Source organism: Streptopelia decaocto (assembly GCF_964273445.1).
Source record: "Streptopelia decaocto genome assembly, chromosome: 6".
In the NCBI taxonomy this organism is placed as follows: Eukaryota; Metazoa; Chordata; class Aves; order Columbiformes; family Columbidae; genus Streptopelia; species Streptopelia decaocto.
This window is the reverse complement of record NC_138660.1, coordinates 57,691,958-57,704,427: the sequence shown is the minus strand read 5'-3', so window position 1 is coordinate 57,704,427 and position 12,470 is coordinate 57,691,958. Positions and strand designations below refer to the sequence as shown.

The 12,470-nt window shown below is 42.5% G+C and overlaps 1 protein-coding gene across 7 annotated transcripts in view; it reads right to left on the bottom strand.

Moving 5' to 3' along the window:
* KALRN (kalirin RhoGEF kinase) overlaps positions 1-12,470 on the bottom strand; it is a 513,163-nt gene that overhangs the window by 337,556 nt on the left and 163,137 nt on the right. For 6 of the 7 annotated variants that reach the window (XM_082056725.1, XM_082056718.1, XM_082056719.1 and 3 more), the window contains exon 3: positions 1,394-1,508. The exons of the other annotated variant lie outside the window; for it this stretch is intronic. In XM_082056725.1, coding sequence (XP_081912851.1) covers positions 1,394-1,508 — 115 coding nt within the window. The remainder of the gene's footprint in view (positions 1-1,393; positions 1,509-12,470) is intronic. 7 annotated transcript variants of the gene reach the window in all.

The following is a 12,470-nucleotide window of genomic DNA, read 5'->3' as shown; positions in this document are numbered from 1 at the left end:
GGCTGATGCCTCCACAGTACCAATCTGCAAGGATCCTTGGGAAACCAGTGAAAACGCTTCATGAGTAGCCAGTCTCCCACTGCTGGGCACATTTTCATGATGGGAGGTTGTACCACAGAGCAAGAAACATTCTCAGGTATAGCTAGAGAGAGGTCCTTCAAATGCTTCAAACATCAGGGCAGAACAAGGCTTTGCAGTAGAGACCATGAGGGAGAAAGCTTTTTTTGTGTTTTTAGCACAACAAGCAGCTGGGTCTTGTATGAGCTCCTTCAATGTGCACCCCAGATTCTGCATCATCTGAGAAAAATAATTGCTGGACTGATTCAGAGTGAGGCAACGCAAAGCAGCAGCAAAGACTGAGCTTGACTTCCCTCTTGACTTCCAGATGCAGCCAACTCCTCTGCCCTCAGGTGTTAACTTTGCACTCTGCAAAAACAGGAGCACTGTACCCTAGGTTTTAAAAAGTGGGAGCTCCTGGGTGGCACAGGGTGTGTCATTGCAACGCTGAACATCCCTTCTCAGCACCTCACTTGCCCTGGCATAACCTTCACCTCAATAACCAGTGCAGTGGTTATTGGGTAAGGATGTTTGGCAAACTTGAAAATAGGGAAAGGAAGGTGGATGAGGATGTACACAGCCTCCTACTCTCAGAGACGTTAAAATTTGGCTCAGAAACACCCACCTGGGCACTGAGGCCTACTAACTGTCTCCTAAACCTTGCAAAGATAAATATGCAGTGGCAACAGATCTGTCCTTCAGCATCCCTAGGAAAGGGATGGGGACCTGCATGTTGGAGAAAGCACATGTGGACTGATGTAGAGAAAGGTGCTGGTTTGCATGCAGAACCATTTGAAGTGCCTTTCTTTGAATGCTTCTCCCTTAGTCCACCCACTTTTCTTCCCAAGCCTGAAGAAAGCTCTGGCAAGTGCCAGAGCAGGAAGATCTGCCTCCTCATGTGGGGCAAGCTCTACTCTTCAGCAACTACTGCCCCCTACCCCAGCTTTCCTGAGCCTCCCACAAGGTACTAAAAAGCAACAGCAGGTTCTCCCTAGCTTGTTTTGTTTAACTGCAGACCTCTAAGCACTCTCCTCCCTTTCCACTGCTTTAGAAAACCCACACAGAAGCATGAGGGATGAGAGCTGCTCCTCGCTGCTGTCACGAGCCTGAAGACTGGGTTTGCTCGCAGCACCTCCGCTCTGGGGCTCCTGTACTACCATGTGCACGATAAAATCCATCGGACCATACACAGGAGGAGGAAGAGAACACTTTTGTTTCTCTGTCCCAAGAACTAAAGGTACTAAATGTTAATACTTGGAAATCAGCAACTGCCAAGAACAAGTTCCCCACCCACCCATCCACCCTGAGCTTTGAAGTGTTTTCTTTCTAGCTTTACCTTGGCACACTGGCCAAATAAGTCACAAGTTTCCGAAGGTCTTCCTGTCTTATTCTGTCGTGATTGCTGCGGGCTGGGAAGGTCAAGACAGGACCACCTCGTTTATCACGGCCACCTGCGGAAAATAAAGGATTGTTAGAAAATCGGGCAGGAAGCACATGTCAAAAAAACTATGTGCGCTGAATTGATAAACACAAATTGCAGCACATTCAAGAGACCTTGCAGTCTTTGTGGCTTTCAGGCTTGCCTAATTAAGGAAGAAATGCTTGCAGTTGCTGGAGCTTCAAAAGGAGGAAATAGAAAAAAAAAAATTCCACATTTCTTCTGATTTTCACCTAATCCCATCAAATCTAATATAACTACCAATCCAAGTAGGCAATGCTAATGAAATCACACTGTGAGGATAGTTTTAAACTGGTCCACATCAAGAAAGTGAAAGTATTTTTCACTGTTATTCAGTGTGCTGCATCATTCATTGCCAGATAGTTTACACTGTCCTGCCAGTCAGAAGTGATGTATCCCAGCAATGTGTAGGCAAGTTAGACATTCTAATCCATGGATGTCAAACTGCTCCTACATTTATACAGTCCAAAAATTACATTTGGCCCTTTGAAGGCAACTGCAAGGCTGATGTGGCCCCTGGTGAAAATGAGTTGGCACCCCTGTTCTAATCTATCTGGCAATTCAATTAAAATTGAAACTCTAATTTTGATTAGAAATTCATGCCTTCTATGCTTTCTATTTAGAGAGTGTTGTTGGCAATTAGAATGATTTTTGGTTTGTTGTTTTTTGTTTTTGTTTTTGTTTTTTTTTTCCTGTAGCTTTCCTGTCTTAAAACCCGTTCCTTTTCAACTGCCAGTCTCTGACACTTAATGTTTTACAGCAAGCATCTAAAAGTTTAGCCATAAAGGAATGACTCTATTCTGAATCATACAATCACAGTGGTGAATACAACCTATTCTACAAGCACCTTGTTTTATTTTTTGCTGGGAATAAAGTTTAATAAGCTTGAAACTGAAATCTAGTGCCTTACACAATGCACAGTTCTTTCTTGATATAGTATAGCAGGATTTTTTCAGGAATTGTGTGTTGTTAGATACATGTTTACATTGTTATCTAGGGGAAAAGTCACAGCAAACCTACAGTTCAAAAAGCTAGCACAGAACTCCAAGGACTTTGCAAACAAGCTGTAAAAATGCAGATGAGTTTGTGCTTTTCCATTGAAAATACAATCCTTTGAACAGAAATACTGCTTTTGAGAAAGGAAAATCACCTGCTTCTCTGAAGTGAATTACCTGGCCAACAAGAAGAAAAAGCAATACAAGGACATGCACATCTCTAGCACCCATCCACACTGCATTCTCTAGTACAGAGCACAGGACAACCCCAATCTGTGGGGCCATGACTTCTATAAGGCTCCTAAACACCTTTGTTGGGTAGGAAGAGTCCTAAGAGGCTCTGCTGTCAGAGAAGCACATGTGTGCTTGGAAAAATAGTAACCTGGATCACCACAGGCGAAGAATTGTTCTGGGCAGATTTTAGATCAGGAATCAAGGAGGTGCCTCATAGGGCAGGAGTTCCTGCAGGTGCACAAACTAGAAACCAAACTGATGAGATACATAGATGTATCACCAAGGCACAGGTTTTCCAGCTCTCCCTTTCTACGGAACAGAGAAGTCACTTGTAGATCCAGCTCCCACCTGACAACATACCCCTTTGTCCATTTTATTCTGAAACTGTCCATTCAGTTGATGCCACAATAGGTACAAGCTCACCTTCTAGCACAAAGTGTCTCCCTACATGACCAGGTCACACAGGAGCAGCTAAAATAACAATGTTATTATTACATATACATTTTTTCAAAAAGGTATATCTTTTTTCAATGGATAATATATACCTGAAGGGCTACATTGTGCAACTCTCCATTGGAGACAGGTCATATCTGATTTGTACAAATAGAGAAGCAAAGATGTGCCATCTTCATTTTGAGCCTTCATGCATCCAGGAACACATATAGAGTACAAAACTGTCCTGTCTAAATCTCTACTCAAATCTCTGTGCCTGATGTTTGCCTTTGGCTTCACACCATGAAGGTCAGGAAGATCTGTGGGAATTTGGTCTTACCTTGGTTGATTCATGCACCTGCCAGCTGGCATGAGAACAGGGGTATAATGTAACAAGGAGTCCATTTGCAAAGAAATAAGCTCAGTTTTATTTTGAGACCTATGTATATACATATGTGTAGTGGGTTGACTCAAGCTGGACATCAGGTGACCACCAAAGCCACGCTGTCCCTCCCCTCATCAGCTAGACAGAGGACAAAAAATATAATGAAAAGCTCATGGGTCAAGACAAGGACAGGGGGAGATCACTCACCAGTTATTGTCACAGGCAAAACCAGACTCAACTTAGGAAAATTAGTTTAACTTATTACCAATAAAATCAGACAGGGATAACAAGAAACAAAAACTAAATCTTAAAACACCTTCTTCCTGGCTCAACTTCACTCCCAATTTCTCTACCTTCTCCCTCCCAGCAGCACAGGTGGACAGGGAGTGGGGTTTATAGTCAGTTCATCACACATTATCCCTGCTGTTCCTTCCTCCCCAGGGGTAGAACTCCTCACACTCTTCTGCTACTCCAGCATGGGGTCCCTCCCGTAGGAGGCAGTCCTCCACAAACATCTCCAATGTGATCCCTTCCCACAGACTGCAGTTCTTCATGAACTGCTCCAGTGTGGGTCCCTTCCATGGTTCAGTCCTTCAGGAACAGACTGTTCCAGTGTGAGCCCCCAGTGGAGTCATTAAGTCCTGCCAGCAAACCTGCTCCAGCGTGGGCTTCTTTCTCCATGGGGCCACAGGTCCTATCAGGATCCTTCTACAGCCCAGGCTTCCTACGGGATAACGGTCTCCTTTGGGCACATCCATCTGTTATGGTGTGGGGTGCTCCATGAGTTGCTGGTGGATGCCTTCTCACCATTAACCTCTTGTTGCAGATGGGATCAGGCTTAGCCAGCAGTGGGTCCCTCTTGGAGCCAGCTAGCATTGGTTCTGTGAGACATAGGGGAAGCTTCTAGCAGCTTCTCACAAAAGCCACACCTGTAGCATCCCCACTACCAAAACCTTGCCATGCAAACCCAATACAATATGTGTACAAAAAACCCACAACCCTCATTTTAAGCACATTCTCCCTTTGTGGAGATTATTTCACACACTGTACCAATGCCAAAACCATTATATCATACATGACGTGTCCAACAGAAAAGCAAGCCAGCCTATAGAACAGCAAACTAAGGCAGCAACTAAAGCTGGAGGGAATTTTTTTTTTCAACACAGGAAGCTTTTCAAGGTTTTGAAAAATTTCCTGTCATATCAAGATGTAACCAAGGCTTTCAAAAGTTTCCAGATATTCACTGAAGCAGAGGCCTGAAGTTGAATTGCATCCCAGAAGAACACGCTACTCGCTACTCAGTCAGGCTCCCTCTCCTCCATTCCCAACTATTTAAATAATTCTACAAAATGGAAAAGCACTAAGAGATGAGATCAGGAAACATCCAAGCCCACAGTTACAATCGTCTCCCAGGATATGAAACACCCACAACAGGACATGAGCTTCCCACAGCCCAGTAACCCTGTAATCACTCCAATGCTGCCCATTCACCTCAGCTTGGTAAATGAAAAGCTGTGTTTCTGGCCAGGGGCCCTTTTCCACCTACAGTTCCATCAAAGTGAGCTCTGCAAAGAAATATAAATTAAAAAACATTATCTAAATACTGGTAGACTGGAAAAGTTAAATCAGAAAATTTTTGACCCCTTTTACTAAAAGTAACACAAAGATTTTGGCTACAGAAAAGGAAACAGGGTCCAGAACATTCCTGTCCTGTCTTTGCTTTAGGATACAAATTGTCCCTCAACAGTTCATCTAAACTGTCCTCAAGGGAGCAGGATAAATAAGGCTCTAGCACAGAGTCAGAAGTTACCAGGACAGACTGGGGAAAATGGGTTAATTCTCTTTGGAGGAGGAAGGATACACAATGACCCAGTTGGAGGTTTCTAGATGATAGAAGGTTGAACAAGCATCTGGACCAATTCCTTCTAGTCCTATGGCACAGAAGAACAAGGAGACATAGGGCAAATACCAAGAAATGTGAGGTTTAGAAACAAATGATTCACATTTGTGATAAAAGTACTGCTCCATGTTCTGAGAAGTAGGATGAAATTATTATTACAAGTGCATCATACAAACTAAAATCCTTCACTTGTTTCCAAATTATTAATGAGCAATCCCTAATTTTTATGAATACCTGCATAATTTGCAATTTTATGAAGAGACTGTACAAAGAATTCTACTATTCTAAGAAACATCAGGTTTCTTCCAGAACAAAGCATAGTATGTCTAATTCACCATAGGACTTGCAGCATTCGGTAACTGCACTTTACTCTTAAATACTAACAATATGTAGCTTTTCCATTGTACTTCATAACTGAAAACTTCAGGGTTTTTTTAGGCAGACTAAATAAGATATTACCACCATCGAACTTTAGACACCCAACATGCCTATATTAGGGCCCTCATCCCCTCTAATGGAGCCTCTAGGTAGGTAGTAACAACCACTAGAGGAGAAGAAAATCTTTTGGCATTGGCTGTACAGGGACTCTATACCTTTTTTCCTCTTTATTATCTCTTTAATTTTTTATTGAGGGGAATACAGAGGTACAGAAAGTGGAAGAATTTCAGCCCAGATGCCACAGCATTCTTCAAGTCACTTGAAGAACCAGGACCAGAAACAAGGTTTTCTGACTCTTAGTCCACTGTGTTAGAGCTCCATTGTGCTTAGGCTAAAATTCAGCAACTGAAAACATTATAGAAACTCTGTCTCTGCTTATAAGTAATTCACCCAAGGATGATAATATTGCCTCAAGTCAGCCATGATCTGAACATCAATTTTACATGTACAGTCTCTTCAGAGAACTACCCAGCGTATTGTTTTGAAAGGAAATAAAAAAATCGAAGGGAATAAAGAGTCTCAATTGCTCTAATCAATATGTCTCTTCTCCTGCCTCCCACTGGGTTTACAGACATGGAATGCAATAATCAAACATGTCATTAGGTTTGCTAATCACAGTTATTAAATGTTAAAACAAACAGATGAAAATTTCTAATTGTTTTTCAAGGTGGGTTTTCATGGGCTTTGCTTTGATTTAGAGAGGCAAACAGATGGTCTAGTTATTAGTGCTCTGGAAAAAGGAGTCAGAAAAACACATGTTCTTCAGGGCATAAAGTACACTGAGAACAACTATTTAGCCATATATGTCTTGCATTCTTCCTACAAAATCCTTTCTTGATGGCTTTGCCCGTCAGTGGCTTGCTTGCCAGTTCTTCCCATCTCCCTTTCTTCTAGTTTTTACAGAGACCATTCAGCTAAATTCAGCATTTCTTACCAGAAGTAGGATTACATCATTTTTCCTCCACAAATCATACAGGGATATTGCAGTGATGGCACAAGGCATACTGCATTAAAAGAAAACATTAAAGAAACCTCAAAAAACCTGCATGGAAACAGGCAGCAGTCAGTGACCTTCTGACGACCACTTCTCTGGTCAAGCCTCCAATCAAGAGGAAAGGGACTCCAGACACAGGATCCCTGTCCTGACCACTGCCTGAACTGACATCTTAATCCTCTCAGTGGTGGGCACAAATGTTTTTACCTATGGTGGCTGCAGCTGCCCACAGTTAAGCCATTATGTTGGCCAACCCAGAGCATCATTAACCTGAATTCTGTGTAGGAGCCTTCCCAGTTTCAAGTCCCAAGGCACATCCAGCCCTGATAATACACAAAAACCTGAAATTCCAGCTCTGCGTAATCCTATTTAGAACAGGAAATTATCAGTGTCCTTTAACGCAGACTTCTTGTATACAGCAGATGATTTTATGAAGCTCTGCTTTCAATCTGCATTTCTCCAGTTCTATCAGCCATTCCACCACGATACTTACCTGCTTGCACTTATCTATATTTAAGGGATTCAAGCCCTCTGCTTCCTTTCACACTCTCTTTATAAGCATGAATTCATAAGGATTAGCCATAGAAACAGACAAACATGTAAAAGCTCCTGAGTACTTTGTCTAAGGTCCTGCAACACACCAGCAACAGAGACAGGAGTAGCACCCAGCATCTCTGGCCTCTGTTCAGATGTCTACTGCAGTTCAAATGAACATGCTGCTTCATCTGACCCCCATAGATCACAAACTGATCAATCTTGATGTTGCAGACTCTGCTGAAACCATAAGTGAGTTTCCAGAAGAGCTGAAATACTCCTCAAAAGGTATTTCAGTCCAAAACGTCCTGGAAAATGAATGATAATGAAGAGACGTAGGCGACAGAACAAGCTCAGCTGATGTCAGGCACTTCGGTAAACTGACAAACAATATGCTCTGGACTTCTAAATCTAATTGACAGACTTCCTTGGAAAGCAAAATATCAAGGAATTGGTATCCAGAGTCTTAAAATAATATTCCTTTCCCTGCCATAGCTGAACTCTATGAGAGTCTGTTTGCTACCAGACCTTGTGGGAACAGGCTTCTATACTAAAACTACTCCAGCTTCAAGAGGGACTAATTTTTTGTAAGGGCAATATATAGCATTATCTGTGTGACCACCTTCAAACTCAGTTGGTTCCAAAGCAGGTGATTCTAGTGCAACAGCGACAGAAATTAAAGATCCCACAAGAAGCCCACCTGCAGCTAATGCAGCTGTAATGCATTCACCAGGGCCTGATTCTCCAGCATGTTGTCCTTTGCAGCATCCCATATCCCAGAGTCAATTGTTTGAATCAAATCCTAACGGCCAACATTTGCAACATTACATTTAGGGTTAATGATTCCAAAAACAAGGCTGTATGTTCCCACCAGAAGTTCCCTTGGCAGAGCAGATCAGAGACTGTAGGCAGAATGCTCAGCACAGCCACTGGAGAATCCCATTTCCCACCAGGTAGATTTGTTCTGCAATCACCCAGAGCCAATAAATGGATTTAAAGAGACCATATGCTGTGGCTTGTAATACACCATCACTGACTTATGCAAGCATTTTTGGGTACTTCTTTAATTTTAAATGTTGACTTGCCAACAAGCCACTTGGAAATGTGTCTCTTTTCCCATGGAGAAAGTTATTGCCCCAACAAAGCAAAACTAAGGACAAGTGAGACTCATTAAAACAAAGGAAGAGCTTCTCTGTGTGGAAGGCAAAACCTTCAGAGAGAATACAGAGGTGCCCATTTGTGTCTCTGGAAGAAGCTGGTGAGCTGTGAAGTATCAAGGGAGGGAGCACCAGCACCCTCCTCTTCAACACTGGCCCTTACACCTACACAAACCTCACTGCCTTTTTTTGCCCCACGCGCAAATTAGGTTTGTTGATCTCACCTCTTCTGTTGCAGAGGTATGGCAATAGTGCTATATATTTTAAAAAACAGTAGAGAAACTGAACAAAGTAAACCCCAAATCAAGCTATTGAATTTACATAATTGATATTAGGTAATCTTTTTCCAGTCTGGTTTTAAGAAGAAATTTGGCCCAGAGCTGGAAAACACTGGCAGATTAAAATGTTTCTGAAATTGCACATTCCAGCAAAGTATTTCCATTTCAAATAGCTTATATTTTCCCTTTTTTTTTAAAAAAAAAAAAAAAAAAAGCTTAAAAAAAAACCCCACCATTGCTAATACAGAAGGGGTGTCCTGTGGTGAATTTCAGTTCTTCTTGTCAGTTAAAATTGATTCCTTTGGAAAAAACATAAACCTATGAACCAAAGCACTTTCACAGAAATAAGGAAGTTTTCAAGGATGATGAGTCTCATTAGTAGGACAAAAGAGCACACCTTACTGTAAAATGACCAAAATGGCTGGTTGTTGTAACATTAATTATTGCATATGCTAGAATCACCTCCCTGGGTCCCTATATTGTTTTATAAGCTCCCAGCCTGAATTTCTGTAGGACAACTCTTGACTCCCTGTGTAAATGAAGATGAGACATTTGCTGAGATACTTATAGAGATCACCATGTCTTTAAAGATTGGATCTTGGCAAGCTGTTGGGTGTCCAAGAACCAGGACAGTATGTTCTGGCAGTGAGTAGATATTCTCCACAGAAACTGTTTAATTCAGTCCATGGTTATGGTTAAAATTTATGGAAAGAAATAGGGAAACTCATTCTGCACACTATATTTACAACCTGTAAATGAAATCAGAAATTCCAGGAAACATTTTTATTTCTGCTCTAACCTTAGGGTCTTGATGAGGACACCTAAAAAGCACCTATAGGTAAAGGCTCTTCTCTAGCCTCAAAAATGACCTAAGAATCTTAAAAAGCAAAAGGAAAAAAAAGCACCCCCAGCAGACTCAGACCTCATCAAAAGACCTGGAAGCTTTGCAATCTAAGCTTTCTCATTTTCTTCTTCAAAGAAAAATCTTCATAATGCAGCAACAAATTCTAGATGAAAGCATGATGGCCCCAAACCACTAGGAAAATTCAACATCCAAGCATTGCTATGTTTTTCTTTTTGGAATTTCCGTTGATTTCAAACTACGTCAGGGAATGGTATAAAGAGGAAGACATTTTTCTGTAACAAAATATAAAAGTGTTGATGTTTCATTTGAAATTTCCATTCCAGAGGAAGAAGAGAATGGAAACTCTAAATTTAAATAAAAACATTTTGTGCAAATATAAAATATTTACATCATTCAGAAATTAAATATTTTGGTTAGTTCTATTCCCAACCCAATACAAATCCCAGTGTCCACAAATCAGTGTTTGAGGCTCCCTGAAACCTGGATCCAAACTCTTCCAGTGCCTGGAGGGCCCTGGGATCTCATTTCAACCCTTCTTCTGAAGAGTGAAGTGCAACCATCACAGAGAAAGCAAAACATGCTCCTGCACATGTGATCCCATGTGCCTATGGCTCAAAGTGACCTGTGGTGTCTTCAGACAAACTTTTGGGAAGGTCAGTGTCTTCCCCTCTGAGCCTTCTCTTTGAGTCATCCTGCTGGCCTAAATTTAGTGAAACCTATTTGCAAAGTTGTCCTTCCATCTGATCTGTTTACACTGAAATTCATCCTCTCAAATCTCTCTGTTGTCCCTTCAGGCTCTCAGCCAGGCTCAGATGTCACTGTGACCCAGCTCCAGAGACACACAGGGTTGAGGACAGTGGGCTTTTTGAAGGATGGAGGTGGCCAAACCTTTACTGCACCCACTTCTCCCTGCCCTGCGCCTTTTGTTTCCCAAAGTCCATAGAAAAACCTCCCACTGCTGAACACACAAGCTCTGCTTGTCACAGCTGCAGCCGCTCACCAGCTTGTTAGCCCCTTCTGCTGTTGATTCTTCAGTGCTCAACCACCCTCTCAGAAACCTGGCCAGCCTCCTCCTTTGTGCTCCTGCCTGGGCAGATGAGCAGACGGTACCTGGGTGACAGGTGGAGCCCACACGCTGCGGCTCTTCTGCGTCCTGCAGGGAACAGGAATTGGTGGGGAGGATTCTGAGAAACTCTTCTGAGTAGGATGTGGGGAAGGGGCAAATGCTTTCAGTGAGACCCACGGCATTGGTCAATTAGTAAGCTTTTCATAGCCTAAGTGTATGAAAAGCTTCATGCGGGGGAAGGAAACATGGTAACACTCTTCCCTCCCTCTCCTGAGAACTTCATTCACTTCCTCCTGTATTTCACCAATCAATAGAAAGTCTCCTATAAATATAATTAAGCAGATGAATGACATCCCAAGTTAAAACACTCTTCTAAAACAGCATCTGTGTTTCCTAGGAAAGACTATAAGCCCAGCTTCCAAAATATTTCACCACCTCTCACTGAAAAAGAACACCTAAAATAATCTACAACTTAGTTTATTTCTTCTTCTCCGTGCTCGGCTCCTTCTCACAGTATAAAAATCAGTCTCTGGTCTGTAGCTCACTCCCTAGTGGTTCCCAAAGCCATTCCGCTGCTGGAAGCAACACAGTGAACCACCCAGGCAAAGCCAAGATTTTATAAGGGTTTAAGCAACAAGCAAGTGGCCAAAGGCTCCCCCTCGCCAATCCCTTGTTTAATCCACTTCATGAGGTCAGTGATGGAAGCGATCAGACAGCAATGGCCAAGACTCACAGTCTTACTGACTTTTCAGGCCACTGTTCTGCTTATAAGTGCTGGAATGAGATTTTCAGGTGCTGTTTAGACACACACACATGAACTTTGCTTGGGTTCAGTCTAGTTCGTACATGAGATCACTGGAAGAAATCAAGAACCAGTTCCAGGAAAAAATCCCAATGTTACCCACGCCTGAAGTCTCCCGCTGTGCAGGGATGTAGATGCAGAGCCCTGAGCCAGCTGAAGGAAAGCGCCAGGCACAGAGCCCCAGACAACATTTAGGCTGGATGAATCCGTGCCCAGCTAGTTAACGCTGTATTTCGACTCTGAAATTAAGTGCACTTCTGAAAGCTCAAGTGCTCCTCTGAGATGCCACGGCTGTGCAGGCAGGTCCTGCTTTGCCTGCTCTGGAGCAGACAGCACCGGTCTCACTCCATGCCTGCTCTGCCATGCGTGGTTCAGGTGTGGAGCATCCACAGCGCTGAAACACAAAGGATGGTACAGCCCCCGTCTCGAGGAGCTTGTCTACTCTCTGCAGCTTCCCTGTTGAATCATGGACTAAAAGACAAGCTGGTGAGCCACAGCAGAGAAGAGAAATAAGCTTATATAACTGAGGTGCTCAGCTGAGATTTTTTTTGTGTGTGCTGATAAAGTCTGCTAGTGTAAGGAGAACCCTTGACAACTTTACTGTACTGTTATCGTTAAAATTAACTGTAGTATAAAACTCTGTAGAAGACTCAATAAAACTCTCCTTTTCCTTGAGGAAGCCTGATTACTAATGCTATGTGTTCCCAGAGTCTGTGCTAACTACAGAATGACTTTTTTTTTTTTCATCTTGAGAAGTCCAGCTATTTAATTTTTTTCTGTTTTGGCAAACGTTTTCTCTTCTGTGCTCAAAGCATACATTAGGAAGTTATTCCACTTTAATTAAAAAGAACCTAGGCATCAGTTGAAGTGCTCA